Raw genomic sequence first — 20,798 nt, 5'->3', positions numbered from 1 at the left:
TGAAGCCTTCTTGGACAAGGAAGAAAGGAGTTTTCAGAGTAGACAGGAATTTGTGAGAACCTTAGCAATGTGTCAGGATCCAAAATATTTAGAATAGTCTTGTCAAAACTGGTGAAACTCTAACTCATTTAAGTCAGAGGTTGTTCAGCATTAAAGTGCCAATGTAAGAAATGAAACAATCAGTATTTTTGAAACAAGTTCAGAAAGTAAAAATAAATAGCATGATGTTAGAGTTCTAAAAGCAAAATTTAATAAATTAATATATGCATGCCAGATAAAAATACAAAATTACAATTGAAATAGCAATAATAATAAAGGAACACTGTTCAGTATTGCAGATTTCACTGCAACCACCATAAACATCATGGAGAATTACTTAAAGTAACATTTAAAGTACAATTTTGTTTCTGTTCAAAACAAATTACTATATGATGAAAAAATGGAAAGAAACCCAAGAAGAAATCAGTCCCAGAAGTGGAAGAGAAGAATATGAAATGTCAATAAATGGCCAGAGGCTCCATTTCACAGAAGTCTGCCTTCTTTTTAGTATTAGAAACCAATTACATAGAACAAAAAGCAAATTCACAACAGGTTTACACGGAGAAACATGCTGAATTACAATCACAAACTATCCAGAACAAAGATGCTGCATCAGTTCAGTTGTTTTCTTCATGGAATGAGTCTCACCAGAACAGGGAGAACAGGGAGCAAATCATGCAATAGCTTTAGGCATTTTGTTTTTTATTTCAACATGATAAACACCCAGGATTACTAGTACTGGAAAGTATGTGTTAACCTTTTTTAACATCAGCTGAATGGCACTACAGAAATGACAAAGAGTTCCTTCATTTTTATCCTGAATACATCGAAAGCTCTAGCAAATATGGAATTCAGTGACAAGAGCCATTAAATTACTTTAAAATATTCCTTCATCCATAGAACACTGTTGCTTCCTTTTTTATTACAAAACCCCCAAAATATTCAAAATAAAATGTCTTCATTTTTTATAAGCATCTCCACCACAAGTCTCTGATAGCGGATGTCGTTCAGCGCAGCCATCGCGTCCAGCTCCGGCGCTCTCATAAGAGTTGGTCCAAAAACTATGCCCAGGTTTTCTGCACTCATCAGGTTTTCCTTTTCATGGAGCGTTACTCTGCAAAAAAACCCCAGTGATTCTCTGGCACATTTCTTCTGTGCCAGACCATGCCTGCATATGCTTGAAAATCAGGGAAACTGGACAGAAATGTGTGCCTTTCCCCAGGGAGAAGCCACTGTTCCCAGCAGGTCGCACATGGGAGTGTCAGGTGAAACTTGGGAGCCAGTGAACGCAAACACTGTGGGGCTTTGTGGTGAGTCAGTGTCTGTCCCCCTCAGAGCACATAGACCATGCTCACTTGCACTGCATGAACAAGTCCTTTGGTATACAAGAACTACAAACTCAAGATTTTTATTCTGTTTCTCCCTTTCTGCCTTAGTTTTTATTTGAAAACAGGTCAGACTGATGTTACTGAGTTGCTGTGTCTCCAGTCTGTAAGTATTCCAAATAAAGGAGCTGTGCCTGATTACCTGAATTCAGCAGCAAGGCAATGGCCTGTTGAGCAGCACAGGTCCTTTTAGCAAAGCATTAAACAGAAGTTTAAAAATAGTGAATTTTGTCACCTTTCTACCTTATCATTCCCCTCTACCAGAAATATGGTGTGCAAAAGCAACTTGCTAGGTAGAGCAGCAACAACTAATCTTGAACAGGGTGAGGAAAAATTAATTTCACACATCACAAGCTGTAAGGTGGAATTTTTGTTCCTATGTCTCTCATCCCTTTGTCCGTTTTAAAACACCCATTAGAAATGTCATTGAAATAAAGGGACAAGTCAGGCAGAAACTCAGTAGCTGAATTTTGCCTGAGGCACTCAGCAGAGTCAACACAGTCCTACTTTTAGAGGAACTACATAATGAAAAAAGGCAGAAGAGACCTTAAAATAAAGTAGTTTTTCTATGGAAAGGGAATGATTCTTATATATTGACAGTAAGTTCATGTTACTTGAGAAACTAAAATGGACACCCTGACATGCCACCTTGGTTTTGCTTTGCAAGGGATAATCCCCTGTGCCTGAGTTTAGCTGTTGTGCACAGTACCACTCCTGCCACAGGCCCTTTCCAGGATTTGGTGGGCCTTGACCAGACTTTTCTGGAGGTGCTAGCATGGATTTTTGCTAAAAATGAGTGTGGCTTAGAGTTCTTTGCAGCTGTTGCACCCACCTCTTCAGATGTGCCATGAGATACCGTAATGTTTCACAGTGTGCAGGCGGCAGCAGCTTCAGCGCCTCGTGCAGAATTTCCAGCTGTTCATCCGGATCCGTGGTTTCTGAAACACACATGTTCAACTGTCACCACACAAACAGCCAGAATTCACACACAGAAAGGCAACAACCTGGCCTGCACAGGAGACAGGGTGTCACAGCTCTGCTGGTTTACTCATGGAGGATTTGTCTGTCCAAAGAGGTGCTCAGAGCACCATAAGGATGTGACTGGTTTTGGACAAAGAAAACTCCCCAAAGCAAACTGCACTCCACTGAAAGATTCCCTGCAGCCTACTAAAAAAAATTGTTCTGGCAATCTTGCTGACTGGACTGGTTTTGCACAAATAATCTACAGGTGCAACTCTGGGAGAGCAGAAGGCACTGGGAACTTTGCCATCAGTGCCTTTGGCTGTCTCCATACGACTTGGAAAAAGCCTTCTCCAAAGGAGCTGTAAGGGCCAGCATGCAGTCCTTGTTTTGTACCCATGGCTACCTCACACCTTTCCAGGTGTGGCTGGTGTGAACACATCACAGAAATGCTTCAGGCAGCCAGGATGTTGGGGAGAGAGATTCCAGTGGGGCTTACTGCTGTGCTTGTAGACCCACTTTCTGCAAGGCCAGCCCCAAAGGTGGCTTTGGGAGAATAAGTGGTTATCAGCTTATGAAAACACTCAAAATGGACAACTCCAGAAACAAACGCCATCTAATTTCTAAACGTTTCCATAAATCACCTTCTTTCTGGCACTATAAAACCAACAGACTTTAAATAATCACTGTCAAGAACCCAGGACTCATGCAAGACACACCAGTGATGTAATCCATAATGTGTGATGAAAAGGAAACATTCCTGGTGACAAAGGCAAAGGAAAATGTAACCATGCCCACACAGCATCACGCGGTCAGGCTGTAATGTGCACTGCGTGTTTAGTCCTGCAATCCTTACTAAATTGGGCATGCAGGGTAAGAGCTGATGGGACAGCTACAAAACAAATAGGACAGTCCTGATCAAAAAGGAGAAAAGGCTAAGAATGAAAAACAGACAAAAAAATGTGTTACACTTACTTGCAGACTCTATGAACTTTGGGTAGGCATCATATGTGATGAGTGGAATTGGCAAATCCCTGAAGTACAGTTTAAGTGCACCAGTGATAATATTGATATCTTCATACATATTCACAGAAATATCAGCTTTTTCCCCATCTGTGTGGAAAAGGCACTGATATTAAAGCCTTGGAAATGTAAACAGATGTAGAGCAGCATTCAAAAGAAAAACAGTAACTTGCTTAAGCAAACATTATTGAAAAGGAAACAATTACAGATTTTGGCTGTTGTACGTAAAACTGTTAGTGGACTGTGATGTTCATGGTTTCAGGGTGAAAACCTCAAGCATTTTATAAAGTAACACAACTTTTCTTTGTTGCAAATAATTACTAAAAAATACAGTTTGGGGTTTTTTTACAACCTGCCTGACTGATCTTGCAGTGTCTGTCTTGTATTAAGGTATGGACATTTAGCTATTTCTGAACCCACTGCATTGCAAAACAACACATTCATCAGCACTGAATGAGAAATCAGGGAGTCCGCGAAAAAAGTAAAAGGCAGAAAACCAGCTTTGTCCACAGCACCCCTACTTTATAGTAAAAACATGTGTTCACCATTTAACTGGAACATACTACCTACTCCAAAGTGCAGCGGACACACATCCAGAACTTGGCTTCTGCAGCACATCCCCACCCTGCTAACACTGCAGATGTGCTCCGAATCGGTCCAGTCCTCCAGACAAACAGGAAAGAGAGTTTCCAGCACGGATTCTGGACTTGATTTCTACTGGGATAGAGGGACTGCAGCTGGAAACCCTTTAATTTTCCCACTGTCTTTTCTCAGAGAGAAGAGTTTGTTCTCAGTGACCTTCTTTTAGTCTGTAATAATTCAAACTTTGTTTGCACTATTGCATTCATCTTATTATTTTGGAGCTTTCATCCAGAAAGATGGATTTGAGTTGCACAGCTCTCTTAAGGCACTTCACCACTCACCCTCTAACCCTCCCCCACCCCTCCAAGCACAGTTTGACTTGCAAACTAGGGCAGTAGTTCACAAAGCTTTGTCCTTCCTACACACATGGTTACTGGAGCACAGATACTGATGGAAGGAGAAAAGTGGATTTTTGTAATAAAGGCCAGAGTGAAGCTGATATGCTTTTGTGATGGGGCGTCTCCCCTCCTGCCAGCACAGCCGTCCGACTCCTTCGGAGCACCGGAGCGTGAGACACAGGCTCTGCAGAAAAACTGTCTATATTTTATACATCAGCACCAAGTTCCAGCATGCAGGGAAGACTGTACCTCTGTCAAATGCCATTTTGACATCTTCAATAAGATCACTAAATCCTGAGACTCGGTACAGTCCTTCAGAATTAAGACCTGCAATGAACATTTTAACAAGATTAAAATTAGTCCTGATTTTTACAGTGGCCTTCAACCTGGTTCTTCCCTTGGCAAGTTTTTAATTTAAGGTAGAAAAAGCAGACATGTTTTAAAAGCCTTATCAGGTTTTTCTTCCAGAATGAAACCTTATCCTGGGTTTTTAACCCTGGCCATTGCAGTAGATGCCTTGTTCTATCAGCACTAAACTGTATTTACGAAAATGACTTCAGAGCTGAAGGAATGTATTAAACCAATTACAGCTCATTTCAAAATAACTCAGATTAACATACTTGATGATCAGTCATTATTTCAGAGTAAAAACAAGTACCCTAATTCTAGAAAAGGATACTCAGTGTGGGCTGGGGAGACTAGCAAGAATGAACACATTAATATGAACCCTCTTTGTTTTGCCACATTCATTTAATTTTTAAAATGAATATATTATTGGAAAGATAGGCACTAATATGTAACTACAAAGCAGTAACTTCCCATTAAGCAATTTCTAGCAGAATCTATAAAAATTATAAATGGTATGAACCATGAAATAATGCACAGTATAATATTAGCTGTGCAGGGTAATTGGCAGTCATAAAATGTCTTCTGCAAATCTGTTTTGAGCAATCATACATTCAGCAGAAACCCAGATGACCCAGATCAATCTAAATGGATTATCAGTAAAGCAACAAAAGTCCATTAAGGATGCCTTACCTCTAGATTCAATTTCCCTAATGCACATATCCACCACCATTGGTCTCTTGGTGAAGTGTGCTTTTACTAGTGTGGTAAGGTCACAGCTGTACACTTTTTTGACATGCTTCAGGTCTGGCTTGCAGTCATTTGGGACCATCTTGGAACATTGCTTGTGCACATTTAAACCACAATCTGAGGGAAAAAATTAAAACATGATTAGGCCGGTGTTTGCTGAAAATGTATTCTGAGATCAGTGCTGTGGAGTACAAATGGCTTCAGCAGGATCTGACAGCTCACAGCAGTTACTTCTCTTCAGGGCCCTTAACCACCAAATACCTGAAGAAGGGACAGCCCTGAAGTCAGAAGGATTTCCTACTCACCACATTTATTCTGTTTCTAAAAGGTCTAACACAGAGTGACAGGCTTTCCATAGGTTTTATCAAATGAAGAGCTAGAGGTCAATTATGTTCCCCAGCACTATTACATACACTGCTGTCACAATGAAGACTTTTCTCCCAAGTTACTGGGGATTTCCTATCACCTCCATCTTCCATGTAGCCCTGGATCTGGCACTTTAGACATCTCCTAGAGGAGATGAAGGTAGGGACTGGGTCACAAACAGGCTACAGCCCCTCTGCAGTGAGCTGGCAAGGCAGTGCCAGTACCTGAGCCACTTCAGGGACAGGTGTGCAGCCCTGCCCTGCCTGGAGAGGAGCTGACCCCAGCACTGACCCTGTGCCTCTGCCCAGTGCCACCTCTCCTGTTCTGCCATGCAGACTGCCAGGTGCTTGCCAGGAAACAGCCGAGCCCAGAGAGAACAGCAGCACATCCCAGCGAGGGCAGCTGCCATGCCCTGATGGCACTTGGGACACACAGGGACCCCTGCTCTGCAAGTGCTCCTGCACCTTGCTGCCCTGCCAGCCCCAGTGCCCTGCTTGTCACAGCATCAAGGGATGGAGGAGCTTGAAGGATCAATGCCTTCACAAAAATCTGTACTTTCTTCTCTCACTGCAGGACTGGGTATCTATCTACTGAGAATCCCTTCCTGTTTTGTTCCTGCTGATTTTGCCAATACTTGTACTTCCATTAAAGCTCCAAGTTATGTGACTTAGTTCTCTCCAAAACAGTAAACCCCAGAATTCATGGCTAGGTTTAATTTCCACTAAGTCAGCTGCAGCCTGCTGCTAAAAGCACTTTGTTTACTTAAAAGGCCTGTAAAACAACCAGATTTGTCACTTAGGATCCTCTGGTTGCAATTAAAGTTTGGCATGTCACCTTCAATCCATCAAAACTTGCTCAGACCCTGATCCAGATGAAATGGCTGATTAGAATTCTCTGGAGGTCTTTCTGTGCAGGAGTGACCTCGGTTCCTCCTGAGGAGCAGGGAATGCCCGGGCAGGGAGCTGCGCTGCTGGATTTCCCTCCTGGCTGCAGCTCCGTGCTCTGAACCCACCGTGGGCAAAGCCTCCCACCCGCACCCCTGCCCACACACACAGTGCCCCAGCTCTCCTGGGCACAGCCCAGACCCCACTGCTGCCCTGCCCCTGGGGAACAGTGCTTTGGGCACCTGGGCTCCTCAGTGCTGGCAAAGAGGGAACAGGGACAGCCTTGCTTCCACCTGAGCGCTTCTTTAAATCCCACGTTTAGTCAAGCACTCTAAGACCCCAAAGTGACCACATGCCCAGCATCTCCCTACCTGTGGTTTTGGGGCACAGAACAAAGAAACTCTGAGCCTGCCAGGCAGCCACCTGCCTTTCCTTTAAATATCTGTGCCCTGTGCCACATTTTGCCTGAACTTTGAAAAACCAGGTCTCTCTGTGCTTTAAATAGGGAACCCACATTCACTGAAACACGTGACCTGAGCCCTCTAGTGAGTCACTGCCCCAGCCGTAACACAGCAAGGAGAAGCTGTTCTGGCCTCCTCCGGCTCTTGTAGAACCAAATCAATAAATGTTTGTGGAAATGCACAGGTAAAATAAGTCTTCTTTGGTGTAAGGTTTGAATGCTGCGTCATTAGTAACACCAGCACTTTTAAAAACAGGACAGAATACTGAATAGGTGCTATTAAAGCAGTCTGCTTTCAAAATAAAGAGAAAATTGAGGAGTAAAATTAAAAAATAGTCAAAAAATTAGAGGCAACATCTTAACACACACACAAGGGAAGCAAATTGAGACCACATAAGAAATCTTAAATCTTGACTTCCTTTATTTAGGAATAAACCTTAACATTACAATAATAGTATTTACAAATGAAAATATAATTATTGTACATACAATTCCTAAAATTGCCTCAAGAAGCACCTCTTCCAACAAGTATGAAATATCTGTCTATCAAAAATGATGTCTACAACACTGGGATGGCTGCACCTCACTCATGAGAACTCATGAAGGATTCTGTGAGTGCAAATTAGCTGCTTCACACAAACAGCAGTATAGCCCAGTTACATTTCTGGGAACCCAAGGATAATTAAGAATAAATGCACACAAAAAAAGAAAAAACACATACTCCCAAGTACCTTACACTTGAGTTAAACCAATTATTGCCTTGACTGAGATCATCTTAATTATATTTATATACAAGAAAGTTTCAATTCATTAAAATCTCAATTTACAGAGATGTTTTCATTGTGAAAACCTTGCTTCTGACAGTAATTGTGTTACTGCTAATCCCAAAGAGTCAGATAGGCTTTGAATCTGACCTCATTAATCCCAGAATAATAATTACAAATGCAGAAGTCAACTTTTCTCCTCTCTCATTTGTTCTTCCTTTGCATTTGATTAGATTTTATGCACCAACCCACTGCTTAAGGGCTTATCAACGCTCCTGAGAAACATTTAGAACCTGGAAATATTTCAGATACCTAATGTTTAGAAAACATGTGAGTCTTATGTTCAGGATTATTGGGCTGTGTGGTGTCCTTGTAATAACTAAGGCTTCTTGCCTCTTGTGTAAGCATAGAAAACCATCTTACTTTAGCAATTTCATATCAGTAAATATATCAAGGTTATTTCAGTGAATTTACATCAGAAGATGGTATTTTTTTCCAATGAAGAACTTGAAACTCACCAGTGCTGTGCTTCCTGATCCAAGTGGGCCACTAGCCCCAGCTGACAATACTTCATAGAAGGCAAACATCCATGTCTCAGTCACTTCACTCACCTCTGGTTCAGCTGATAACTAAAGATCATGTCTTGCTAACTCCACCAAGCTCAAAAGCCCCATGGCAGGAGGTCAGTCCTCCTCTCCACAGAGCACTGGCCATGTCCTAGTTCTGTACTTAACTATACTCAACTTACTTGTCAGTCCTAAACAACAGGAATTGTACTGCAAACTGAATAGTGTTAAATTAAAAAAAAAAAAGTCCTCTGTTCTCACTGCAGATGCTTTGAAAGCTCCAAAAGCCATTATTTTAGAATCAAGTGGGAAAGAAGAGAAAAGCCAAATCCTAAATCTCCTTGCATGCTGCTGTGGGGTAAAGTCTTAGGACTGCTTTCCTTGTTTGCACATGAGCTTCGTAATTTGGCTGGGTTCATTAAGACCAAGAGGATTAATTTAATTTCAAACTGAGGGTCTATTTACTTTTCATTATGTCAAAATAAATCCAGAATAGCAGCTTTACTCTGGATCTAAAGTAACCAGGAGCCTTACTCATTTCTTACAGAACCTGCTGGCTGGTGAGGAGCTTCAGAGAAATCCCCCTAAAGCATTGTATCTGCTGATAAATCCTAGAATAATACAGGACAGATGTAAAAGATGCAGTCATGAGCTCTTGCAGGTCAATAGTAAAACTTCTGCTGACTTCAGTTAATCAGTTTCACCTTATAGAGATGATTTCTCAGAAGTAGAATTGTAAGTCACTCTTACTGTTCCTTTTACAGTGCTATCAAACTGTGGCCACCTTTCAAATATACCACATGGACCAAAACCAATGCAGTCATAAATTCAAGAGTTTATAGGAAGTTTGGAAATTTAAGGAGGGTGCACAGACAGTAATTTTAGATGACAGGTCTGAAAGTCGGTGATAAGCTGCCCTGGCTTTAACAGCATATTGATCTAGGAGTTCAGATGGGCTGTGACATTACTTCTATGAGAAGTAATAAATTTAAAACCAGCCTGACAATAGTTTCCTATGATACCTAGCAAAGGTCTGGAAATGTTATAGAAACAGCTAATACTGATGTTAGTCCACAGGGCTAAGAGAACAAATAACATGTTCACATTAAATGCATGAGCAGAGCCAACAGATAGATGTACATTGCTAGTGCCCCACGAGCACACAGTATAAATATTTGCAGAGACTCAAATATACTTAGCTGTCATGTTTTGTTATACTGTTGATTTGAATTCAGTCAGTTTTATATTTCCTTTGGTTGACAATTTACTGGCTAACATGACTGCTGATCATGCTCCATTGGAATGATACCATGTGCTATATACATCACTCTAATTATATCTCCAAATTATTCCCCCAAAATTGATGCCTTCTATCACTCTGCAGAGCAGCTTTAAGAGCTAAAGGGTAGATATACATTATCTGCAAGAAGTTTTGAAAGACTCTTCTGAGATTTGTGGTAAGTGTAGGAGGGTGGGGAGCATGGAGCCTGCAGTGCTGGTACCGAGTGCTGCCTTGGGCTGGTCCATTGCAGCACCTACCAGACAGGGCAGACCCTCACACCTGAGCTGACACAGCAAGACAGTGGGCTCTACACAAGCACAAAGTACTGGCATTACTCCTTCTTGCAAGGGTGAATAGGTTAGAAAGCCATTTGCTCTCATACATCACTCATGAGCTCGTAGCTTTTCTTTAAAAACTTAACACTTTTTCTGTAGCAGAGGGAGCAGCGTGTTCCAACAGGCAAGGGAAGGTAGCAGCCCCAGTGGCCCCATGTGCTGCACTCTGTGCTTCCAAGCACAATCCAGCAGGGTGCTGTGAAGCTCTGCCCTCTTTCTCCTCCTCAGCTGCGTGGCTGCAACTTGGGTGGCCACACTGGAGCTGCCACAGTGCCTCGAGCATGTGCTATGTGTTCATCTGCAATGCACATCTGGAAGCAACCCTGGTTCCACCAGAGCCTTAAGCCACTTCACTAGGCAGGCCCATGGCAAAAATTGCTTCCATACATTTGAGTATGCTCCCTAAAATCTCCTTACATCCACATCACTGTATCATGCACTACAGGGTACATTATTTTAAGACAGGAGTTTCAAGAGGGCAGCTAGTTACTTGGCAACATAATTTCCTAATGCTACTGAAAAATCAGGGCTGATGAAACAAAAACAAAAAAAGCCCATCAAACCAGCCAATATTCCCTTATCTCAAATCAAAAGAATACTTACATTTGTGCCTCCAAAATGCTTAGTGACAATGGTTTCATTTTATAGAAGTTTTGCAAGATTAGAGTCAGTTTGTTCAAGAAGTCCCCAGGCTTCCTGCCACGACACCTGCCTACCTCCTCGACAGCTCCCTGCCTGGGCCACTGCCTTGTTCAAGGCTTCCAGGTCTGTGTGGGCTTGGAGATAAAGCTGCTTTTAGGACTTACAGTTTCAAGAATATATAGCTGCAGAATAGCTTCCCCTTGGGAACGGCTCCGAAGCAAGGCTCTGCTGTCTGATTAGCATTTCAAAATTCCAGAGCTCATTCCTCACAGGAACACCACCAGATCCCGAGCTGGTGGAACAGCTTGTCAGGCAGCACACACCTCCAACAGCATCAGCACCTGCTGATGGGCAGGGGCTGCTGTCCAGCCCCCTTCCCACAGCCCTGGCTTTGCTCTTTGGGTCTCTACTGGGCTGACTGTCTGTGCCCAGCATTCCACAACCAGCAGAATCCAGTGCTCATCTCAGAAGGAGCTTGGATGTGTTTGCAAGGAACAAGCGTGGGCACAGGGGAAGCTTTTCATGACTGAGCCATGCAAAATACCTTGAGAGTGGGCAACGTGATGAGAACACCTTGCCTTTCCCTTTGCTGACTTTAGTCACAAGAGCATCAGCTGTTTTTCCAGGCACAGAAAGAGTGAGCACTCTGCCTGCACAATCAGTGCCTGAGGATGGGCAGGCTCCTTTGTGCTCACCTCCATCCTTACACACCAATGGAGCAACACAGGGCTGTCCAACACAAAGGATTCATAGCAAGGCAAAACAAATAGCAAAGGAAATGGGGCAGCTGCACATCTTTCAACTGCTGGAGAAGGAAATGGATGAAATGGGGAAATTAAACACTTAAGCAGTAATTCACAAAACAATTCTGCTTTGAGACTGTATTTTAGCTCTTATAGAAATGAACTCCCAGATCTTACTGTAGTCAGGGCTGGCAGCAGTATTTCCTGGGGTCTGTCAGTGGGAGCTGATTATCTGCACACTGATAGTTCAGCTGCACATTAATTTCTATCAGCTCTTCAGAGAGGTTACCTGCTCCAAGGAAACCATAAGATAGGAAATGCTACATGTGTAACAGACTGAGATAGTCTGGAGCAAAACTATGAAGGCTGCAGCAATGGTGCTTTGTGTACAGCCTCAGAGGGTGGTGCTGCCTGGTGTTACTAGGAGCAACCCAAAATACCACCAAAAGCATCCAGGGAAACAGATATATTAAAAAGTTATCTTTAAGATCAGCTAATTAATGCTTTGTAACCAGCCTGTTCAAAAATCTTCTGCTTAAACTGCTTATTCGTGAGGAACAACAAGCAAAAGCGTGCAGGGAAGGACTTGGAGAGCTCTGATGGGCTGGAGACAGGTGCAGCTTGGCAAATCTACTGATCTGCCATTCCACTTGGGCAGCACAGGAACAGCATCAGCAATGCTCCAGTCTCTGAGATCACACTACTCTGGTAATGCTACTGTGACTTACATGTTTGTATCATTCATAAAAAGAACCCACTGGTGCACATCTGCAAATTTTGTTTGAATAGTATTACAGTTTCTCTTCTGAACACATTCTGGGCACTGGGATGAGCCCTATGAACATAGGAGAGCTTTACATAGGAGGAATATTAACTAAGAATACATTTTTCTAAGTTCATGCATTGGATTTTGTTCTGGGGTAAAATCTTATGTCTTCATTAACTTCTACTGACCTTCAGTGTTTACACAAAGTGATGGCATTATAATTTCATATACTTCTGCAGTCATTTCTACTTACATACTGCACCCACCAATTAATTTCCTACAGGATCCAAATCCCAGATATCACCCCAAGATCTAAGTTTGGAAGACAATGAAATTCCTCTCATGTTGGGTAGTTTGTTTATTAATCCCCAAACCTTTGCAGTCCAGATAACACCCAACATCTCATTTCAACTAACAACCATTCAACAGGTGTCCAATGTGGTGCCTACATTTACCTCTCATCTTTAAGGCAGGAAAAGACACAGTCCTCCTTCTTCATCTACCATAAAAGCTGAACAAGGATAAGTTAGGGAGAATCCACCTTCCAGGAACTGATAATACAGGACTGCACCTGACAGGATCCTGACCACACTCAAGTCTGTGTATGGCAGACACACCTTCAGCCATGCTGGACTGAAACAAAGCATGACTCCAGCTGAATTTGCTAAGGCATCCTAGCTGGTTGCTATGGCATGTGTACGCTTATAAATGTTTAGTTCTGGCTGATAATTTTTTTAAGGATTGCTTACTTTGTGTACATAAACTATCAGCCATTAGAAATAAGCTCTGTTTTTTCCACTAGCTCTTCCTCCTTCTGAAATGGGTGACATTTATCTTTGCTGTCCAGTCTTGGACTGTCCTACACTTCTCCTTTTGCATGTTTTTGGGCTTCTGCACAGAACAGGATTTTAAATGGTTGAGAGTAGCCCATGCAGTAATCCATTTCTATTTGTTAAACTCATCACTTCTGTACAGTAAATAGAGTCCTCTTGAGATGTGCAACTGTTTGCTATAAAAAGAAAATGCTTTAAAAAGTATAAAACTACATATGATCCATGCAGTTTTGCTTGTAGGTATTTTCAATAAAATGATTATACAGACCACCAAACAGATTTCATGGATTTCCCTGAAGTGGCATTGAACCCCACTTGAATTCAAGTGGGCTGCATCGTGCTAAAAGCTGTAATTTTTTTTTTGAGTACAAACCTACTCTGAAAAACAATGGCCTCATGTGCCTCACTGTTTCCATATTAAAATGACTCAGTTCAGAAGCAATTTTTTTTTTAAAGCACTGTAAGGCCACATAAACTTGGCCAAACTCCCACCACTTAAGCCTGAGCTCCCCTACATTGGTACATTAGCACTGTTCTGTGTCTGTGCACCTCCAATATCTCCCTGAAATGCCCAGATGTGGGCAGCTTCTGGCTCTGATGGCTGCACAGCCTCAGCTGTGGGAGCAGTCAGACACTGCTGCAGCCTCACTCCACCCCAAATCCCTGCTGATACTTCAGCAAGCATGGTCGTACAACATGGGATTTTAAAACACAAATAAGATCACAGAAACTACTGGAAGCTACCAACACTGATGTGAAACCTCACACAAGACAGAAAGCCCTAATTATAGTTTCTGAACCTATGAAGTCATCTAATACACATATGCTCCTTATGCTGCAAGGAGGAGAATAGATGCATGCAGCACTTATTACCATCTTCATAAGTAGGAAAGAAAACCAGATTTTGGAAGCTTTTGGAAACCCACAGTTTAAAAGAATCTGCATAAATCCAGAAAATCATCTGTACTTCAGTTAAAAGAAAAAAAAAGGCAGTACAAAATAATAAGCACTTTGGATTTAACTGTAAAAGCAACAATATTAATTCCACAGTGCCATGCAGCATTGCAAGCCTTCATACTGTTTATTTTTATTCTTTTTCTGGATCAAAGTTAACATCAATCTGTAAAATATTTGGTATCTCTCCTAAATGCCCGAATGGAGGAATCTAAGGCAAGGAATAAAGATGGCACACTTACTGATTCAAGTGTAATCAAAAACATACTAATCAGAAAACCAAAATCAAGCCTCCTCTTCCTCTCCTAGCACTGTACACCCTGTATCAAAATCAAGAGCAGTAAAACGTACTAACAATCTTCACTCACAAGTGGAGGACATGGCTGTAATCCTGTATTCTTAGTAGAGGGAAAATACTGAGAAAGGAAATGCCATTTTTGCATAATCATGTCTTAAAACAGAGCTGCACTCTCTAATGCATCCTGGACAGTGCAGACTGTAATGGTAACAACAAAGCATTGCATTCAAACAGTTTTGGGTGAAGAATTTAAAAACATTTCAATCCTATGTGGCTAGAAATGATTTTAAATATTACATCATTTTGCAGTTCTGTGATAAAAAGCCTTCTTATTTGCTTGAGACAAGACTTCAGAAAGCTTTAGACAGAGCAGATTTTCTTAAATTAGCTTGAAAATTCAGTTTCCAGGGCAACGTAAGCAGGTCTTCATACATCAACATCTCTTTGCACCATTTTTATAAATACGCTTTGCTAGAATGTCATAAAATACTTTTTAAATACAGCAAACTATTTGGATCACTTTGATCCTTTTCTCTGCCTTTGAGAGAAAGCCGACTGTCCTTTCCTTTCAGAAGAACCTTATCAATAAAACTGTCCAACTGTTTTCCTTTGGAGAGGCTTTATCCAGCAATGCCTGCAGCGATACCCATATGTGTGATACATTTCTACAGGCACCTGAATGTTTATGTAACATTCCAGTAGGCATCCCTTATTCATCATCCCTTTTCTTTTCAGTCTGCAAGTAGGAGATGTGATTTAGGGTCTGTGGCATGCTGGGACTCAGCTGGTTTATATATAAAATTAACCTGAATGTCTGCAACGTGGAATCTGCTGAGGTCCACCTTGCACATCAAGATCCCCTGTGACTTTCTCACACCTACCAATACATGGAATGGTATCAAAGAAATAAAGCTAGCTGTGCCTCTGTCTATTTTCTCCTCCATTCCAAAAGGGTGGGGGGAAAAAAAAAATCTCTTAATGATAATGATTGTCTCCTCTCTGTGAGTGCTGGAGGGGTGCTGTGCATCACTCCAGTGAGTCACTGAAACAGATACCTGAAACAGCAGCAGCAGAGTGGATACATCTCCTCCTTCCACTGAGCAGGGAGCAGACTGAGCCTGGCCCCGTGTCACGGCAGAGCAGGCTGCACATTACAGAGTTACAAGGTGAGGAATGACTCAGGAAAAGAACACTGAATGACTGTTACCTGCACATTTTACTCCCTGAGCAATGAGGCCCCACATGAAGTTGGCACAGTATTCACACCAGTGCGGGCCCCTGAACGTGTGCACCTGGAAGACAGCAGCAGAAAGAGAATTACAGAAAATGAGCCACCATTTTACAGACATCAGCATCAATGCATGTAAACAGTGCAGAACTCCTCTTCTTTGAAGGTACCACATGCAGTTTCTGGAAGCTCCCCTTTATCATTGCAGGAAAGGAAGAAAGGAACTAAGAAAGATTTAACAAGCAAGGCCCTTGCAGACCTGTGGAAAACTGGAGTCTTCCATCCCAAGCCATCCCAAGCAGCAGAACTGGGTCTGTGGGGTCTGCTCCAAGACCAGGTCAGAGAAGCAGACATAGGCCTTCTCCCACCTCTTGGCATCCCTCTGTTTGGCAGGAGTCTGGCCACAAGGCAAGGCTTTTGCAGCAACTGTGCAAGAGTTCACTTTTCAGTCTCAAATGCCTTCTGCCGTGGCCTCCTCTTCATAAGGCACTGTGTGAATGGGTAGAGGGCTGCAAGATTCCACCTCACATGGAAAGAGTCCTGCCAGGCAAAAATACCAGTGCCACACAGAAATACTGTACATTTGCCTAGAGACTTTCCAGTTTAGAATAACTCCAACAGGAAATTAATTTTCTTCAGACTAATGCTACATATTGAAAACCCAAAATGAAAAAAAAGAATCCACTGAACCAGGAAAAAATTCTAAGCTAAAGAAGAAAAAAAACCCCAATGCTTGCTTTCATTCCTGACTCACATGCTTGTTACAAATCCTGCAGCCACCATTAACTGCTTCTGATTTCATTCTGATAAAGCTCCTGCTGTAGGAAACCACAGGATTCTATATGGAGAAAATCATTACTTCCTTAGCCAGTGTAAAACGCTTTGAGCTGCTATTTAGAATAGACAGGCTGAAAATAAAATTAGTAGCTGATGATCATAAAGAAATGAAATTTGCAGTGAAATACAGCAAAACTGCTTTAGGCTGGAGTCACTCAGTTCCTCAGAGTTATTGAGTGGGTGTGGGAGCAGGCAGTAACCTCACGTGTGTGCAATGCCTGGTTGGATCAGTGTGGAGCAGGAGGGAGAAGGAGCTGGGGGAAATGTTTGTTCCTGACATCTGCACACAGCTCTGGCTATGAGCACTGAAAGAATGGCAAGGTGGCTTGACTGAGGTGGCATGTATCCCTGATGTAAGAGGCAGGTGGATCCAGCTGACACCCCCACGAGTGACAATGCAGAGCAGCACCCTGCAATTCAGGCCACAGCTCAGTTCTGGCCAAGGAAGGTCTGCAGCCTCCTGGGCACCCTCAGAGCAGCAGAGACATTGCTGAGACACTCTGGAAAGCTCCTGCTGAATTCAGCAAGCAATTCACATGCACATCTGTGCCAGGTGATTCCTGACTGCCTGGTCCAAAGCAAGCACAGGCTGCCAGTGCCCTGCCCTGCCTGTCCCCACCCACCCCCCCTGCCTCTGGAAGGTGAGATGTGCTCCACGAGGCCTCTTCTCCCTGCAGCTCTGGCTGACTTCCACAAAGCAAACCATGACAAGACTGTCAGCAGCTGTACTCTCCATTTTCTCTTTTCCTCTCACCACAAAGAGATTTTTCACACCATTCATTTCGTTACCCACCTGCACTACCCACATCATTTTGACTTTCTTCCTCAGACTGGTGGTTTTTATCCAGGTTTTTGGCAGTGTTCTCTTCCCAGAATAAGAACATTCTAATATCCTGAAGCAAAGCATTGTGCTTTAATGCCTGCAGGACTAACACAACTTTTTCAGGGAAAAAAGAAGGCATAATTTGGGTCGCCATCTTTTTTTTTTTTGGGTCAAATTCCCCCTGAAACATATTTCTTTAAAATACTTCTCAAAAATCCCATCGAGGAAAATTGAAGCAAAATTGACATTTCAGAAGTCTGGACAATAAAGAATTTTTTTCACAATATTTTTCAGTTTTGTAAGTTGTTTTGCTTTCAGCATCTCTGATTGCACAAAGGAGGGGAATTTTGTTTTGTTCCTTAAAATGCTGACGGATAAATTATTAGTTCTTTCTGAATAAAAAGAATTATACTATCCTACCTTGTGCCTCTGTGGTTGCTGATTTCAACTCATCAAACATCAAATCACTGAATGTTCTATTTGCTGAAGCATTTCGAATGCTGTCCTTAGGTGCTGGAGTCCCAGCTTGGCTTCTCCAGAGCCACCCCCAGTGTTGATACTCATTAAACCTCAGATGTCCTATCTCTAACTGGCTGTTTTAGCAGTGACCATTCTTCCTTCTTGGCATTTTGCTCCCCACTACTGCCTGCATGTTTCCATCTCCCCCTGATTCTCCTTAGAAACTCTTCTGCAGGGTCTATCACATCCCAAATCTGCCACTCCAACATTTTGCCTCCATTTTTAATATGATGAACCTTTCTAATGAGCTCAGCTTCTCTTACATGAAGTAACTATGATTCACCTAGACTGTACCACAGCCAGCTCCCCTGGTATCACCCCGGCTCTCAGCCTGCTCCTCGCAAGAGTTTACATGACTCATCATCAACTTAAAAATGACAAGGACAAGGTGGACTCTCCTCTTCCCTACCAACAAACACTGCCTGTGCTGGTTGGACTGACTTTGCCCTTCAGAACCACTGTCTCAGTAGCTTTAGCACTTCTGTCTCATCCCATGCAGCCAGGCTTCATCCAGATACTGAAATGCTTTTCCATATCATCAGCTGGATTTACCCAGAGCCTGCTCTGCTCTATGCTGCCCCATCCAAATTACTATTTCTTATCCATTATTCTGATTGCAAACTCAAAGCAGATTAAAAGGTGAGGGTAGGTTTTTCTGTGTCCCATGATGCTCTGCCTTGCTTCATCCTTATGAGATGGGAGGTTCTCTGGCAATATTAAACAGGAGGCCCAAAGGTCACAATGTCCTTCCAGCCCTGGAGTAAACAACCCTACAAGATCAGCTCTGAAGCCTCTGTTTCTGAGCAGTGTTTTCTTTTCCCAGAGCATCAATATTCCCACTTCTGTGCAGTGGAACTGGACACCTAACCCTGCCCTGCTCTGAATACACACCCTCCCTGGGAATTAAATCAGACACAGTCAGTGATGCCAGGAAATACTGAAAAATTGGTCTTCTGAGGTAGGTCAGAACTGCCTCCAATCCTAGTTAGAGGATGCATGGGATCTGGCAACTAAAAAGAAACACCTTAGCTTCCCTTTGCTAGTTCAAGAGCCAGCACCTGCAAACAATACTGCATTTATCACATGACACTGTTTAACACAGCATTCTGATTTTATATTTAATTCCCAATTCTAAAAACTAGCCAAGCAGCTTGTCTGTTTTCAAAACTAAAAGATGATTTCCAGAAAAATTTCTAAAAACACACCCAGCAGAGTCCCAGAGATCCTGACTTAAATTACAAGGGGTTTCTTTCCCCTTGTAAAAAAGAGCATTTGCAACATGCAGATTTTACTGTCTTATAAAATGTGAGAGAGCAGGATTGCCAACTGTGGCTTTACATCTCCCAGTCCTTCCATTCTCACTCCCACCCAAAAATCTCCTTTTCTCGCTTTCCAAATGGGAATAATTTTTTAAAAGAATCTGGAAAATGAGTGAGTGGGAGAGCAAATAAAACTGGTTTTAATCTTGATTTTCTTCTCCTGGAATTTTACAAATTAATTTAAAACAAAAGGCTAGATAATTTTAAAGACAAATATCTGCTTCAGAAACTCTATAAAACGCTATTAGTAAGCTGTCCTGCAAGTCTGAGGTAAGAAGAGAGTCTCTTGTAAGGTTTATACCCTAGGCATTTCTATTTAGAACTCTCCTGCACTACCAACAAGGCATAACAAACATGTAAGTACTGTGAACTATGTAGGAGAAGCTTTTTGCTCAGGCTTCAAAAGTATTTTCTTAACACAAGGAAAAATAGCTTAATTCTTGTGATTAGCAACTCTGACTGTTAGAAAATGTTACTTTGTTTTGTATTTAATTAAATTTTTTTTGGAAGGGACCGAATTTTAGGAGAATCAAATAAAAAATGAGGCAGTGGCTCTGACAGCAGATTCTACCACAAGCTGTGAACTCCTCAAGCAGATCTCCCCCCATTATTTCTCAGGCTCTATAAAGGTCACTGCTGAAGTTAGTTACGCATGCATCTTGTTACTCCACTTATTTTTCATGCTTTTGTTTTTTCCAAGGCAGTTATTCAGCTACCCTTGATTGCTACCTGAAGATCAGGAATAAGCCAGCAGATAATTTTTATTCTTAACTGGGAGACTTACATTTTATCACATGTCAAGGCAGGGAGGAAGAGAATGAGAGAGTATCAGTGAAGTGCTGTGCAAATGTGATATGAGGGAAGATGGTGGATCAACAGAGCTCTAGCAAAGCCACTGACAGGAAGAAAACAGGGCTGGATTTGGAAAACTATGGTTATAGAAAACCAACACTGGGCACATATAACAGAAGTGTTTGGGACAGGATACAAATAAGGCTTCCTTTGTTGAGAGGCTGCTGCGACAGTCCTACTGAACGCTTGTTCCATCAGACCCTGCTCCCTAGAGAGCACCCCTTCCACAGCCCTCCACACCAAACTGCTGCTCAGAGTGACGGGGTCTGGAAAATCCAGCCATTGCCATCTGTTGTGGGATGGGATACATCACCTTGGAAAAGGATGGGAAAAAATACTGCTGATCTATACTCCTGGGCAACCAGAGCCTTACACTTCAGGCAGAAGCCTTGTCAGGGCTCAGAGAGGAGACCAAGTGTACCAGGGACTGAACACGTGCCACACCCCAGCATTTGCACCGCATGGTACTCCAAAGGTTCAGGTCTGCTGGCTATACTGTCCTTCAAACGAATTCCCAAGGATGATCAGACACTGCTGATGGAGACTGTCAGCTCAGTGGTCCTAACTGATTTGCAATTCCATCAGCTGAATTCTGCCTACTGGGGCTTTACCAAGCTTTAAACTGAATGTGGGAGACATTGTAAATCCCAATTAGAACGATGAACTCAGCCTGTATTATTAACATCTGTTTTCCCTGTCACAGCTGATTCTATCAGGCACTGAGCACACCCATGCTGGCATCCAATAGGCATTGTCCTTTTCATCCATCCCTGGTCCAGAGATTGCCTGGACGTGAAGGGTAAAGAAGAGATAGGAGTGAGAAACTCAACCATCAGTCTGGGCAA

At 42.5% G+C, this 20,798-nt stretch overlaps 1 protein-coding gene across 5 annotated transcripts in view; it reads right to left on the bottom strand.

Annotated features, from left to right (window-relative positions):
* Positions 1–227: 227 nt before the first annotated feature.
* Positions 228–20,798, bottom strand: part of CHN1 (chimerin 1) — a 93,779-nt gene continuing 73,208 nt past the window's right edge. For all 5 annotated transcript variants that reach the window (XM_036386770.1, XM_036386769.1, XM_054515461.1 and 2 more), the window contains 6 exons: positions 15,583–15,667; positions 5,426–5,599; positions 4,637–4,714; positions 3,360–3,497; positions 2,257–2,362; positions 228–1,153 (listed from right to left, as the gene is read on the bottom strand). In XM_036386770.1, the coding sequence (XP_036242663.1) occupies positions 982–1,153; positions 2,257–2,362; positions 3,360–3,497; positions 4,637–4,714; positions 5,426–5,599; positions 15,583–15,667 (753 nt within the window). In that variant the 3' untranslated portion in view covers positions 228–981. The remainder of the gene's footprint in view (positions 1,154–2,256; positions 2,363–3,359; positions 3,498–4,636; positions 4,715–5,425; positions 5,600–15,582; positions 15,668–20,798) is intronic.

Source organism: Molothrus ater, chromosome 7 (assembly GCF_012460135.2).
Source record: "Molothrus ater isolate BHLD 08-10-18 breed brown headed cowbird chromosome 7, BPBGC_Mater_1.1, whole genome shotgun sequence".
Lineage (NCBI taxonomy): Eukaryota > Metazoa > Chordata > Aves > Passeriformes > Icteridae > Molothrus > Molothrus ater.
This window is presented reverse-complemented; position numbering and strand designations above follow the sequence as displayed.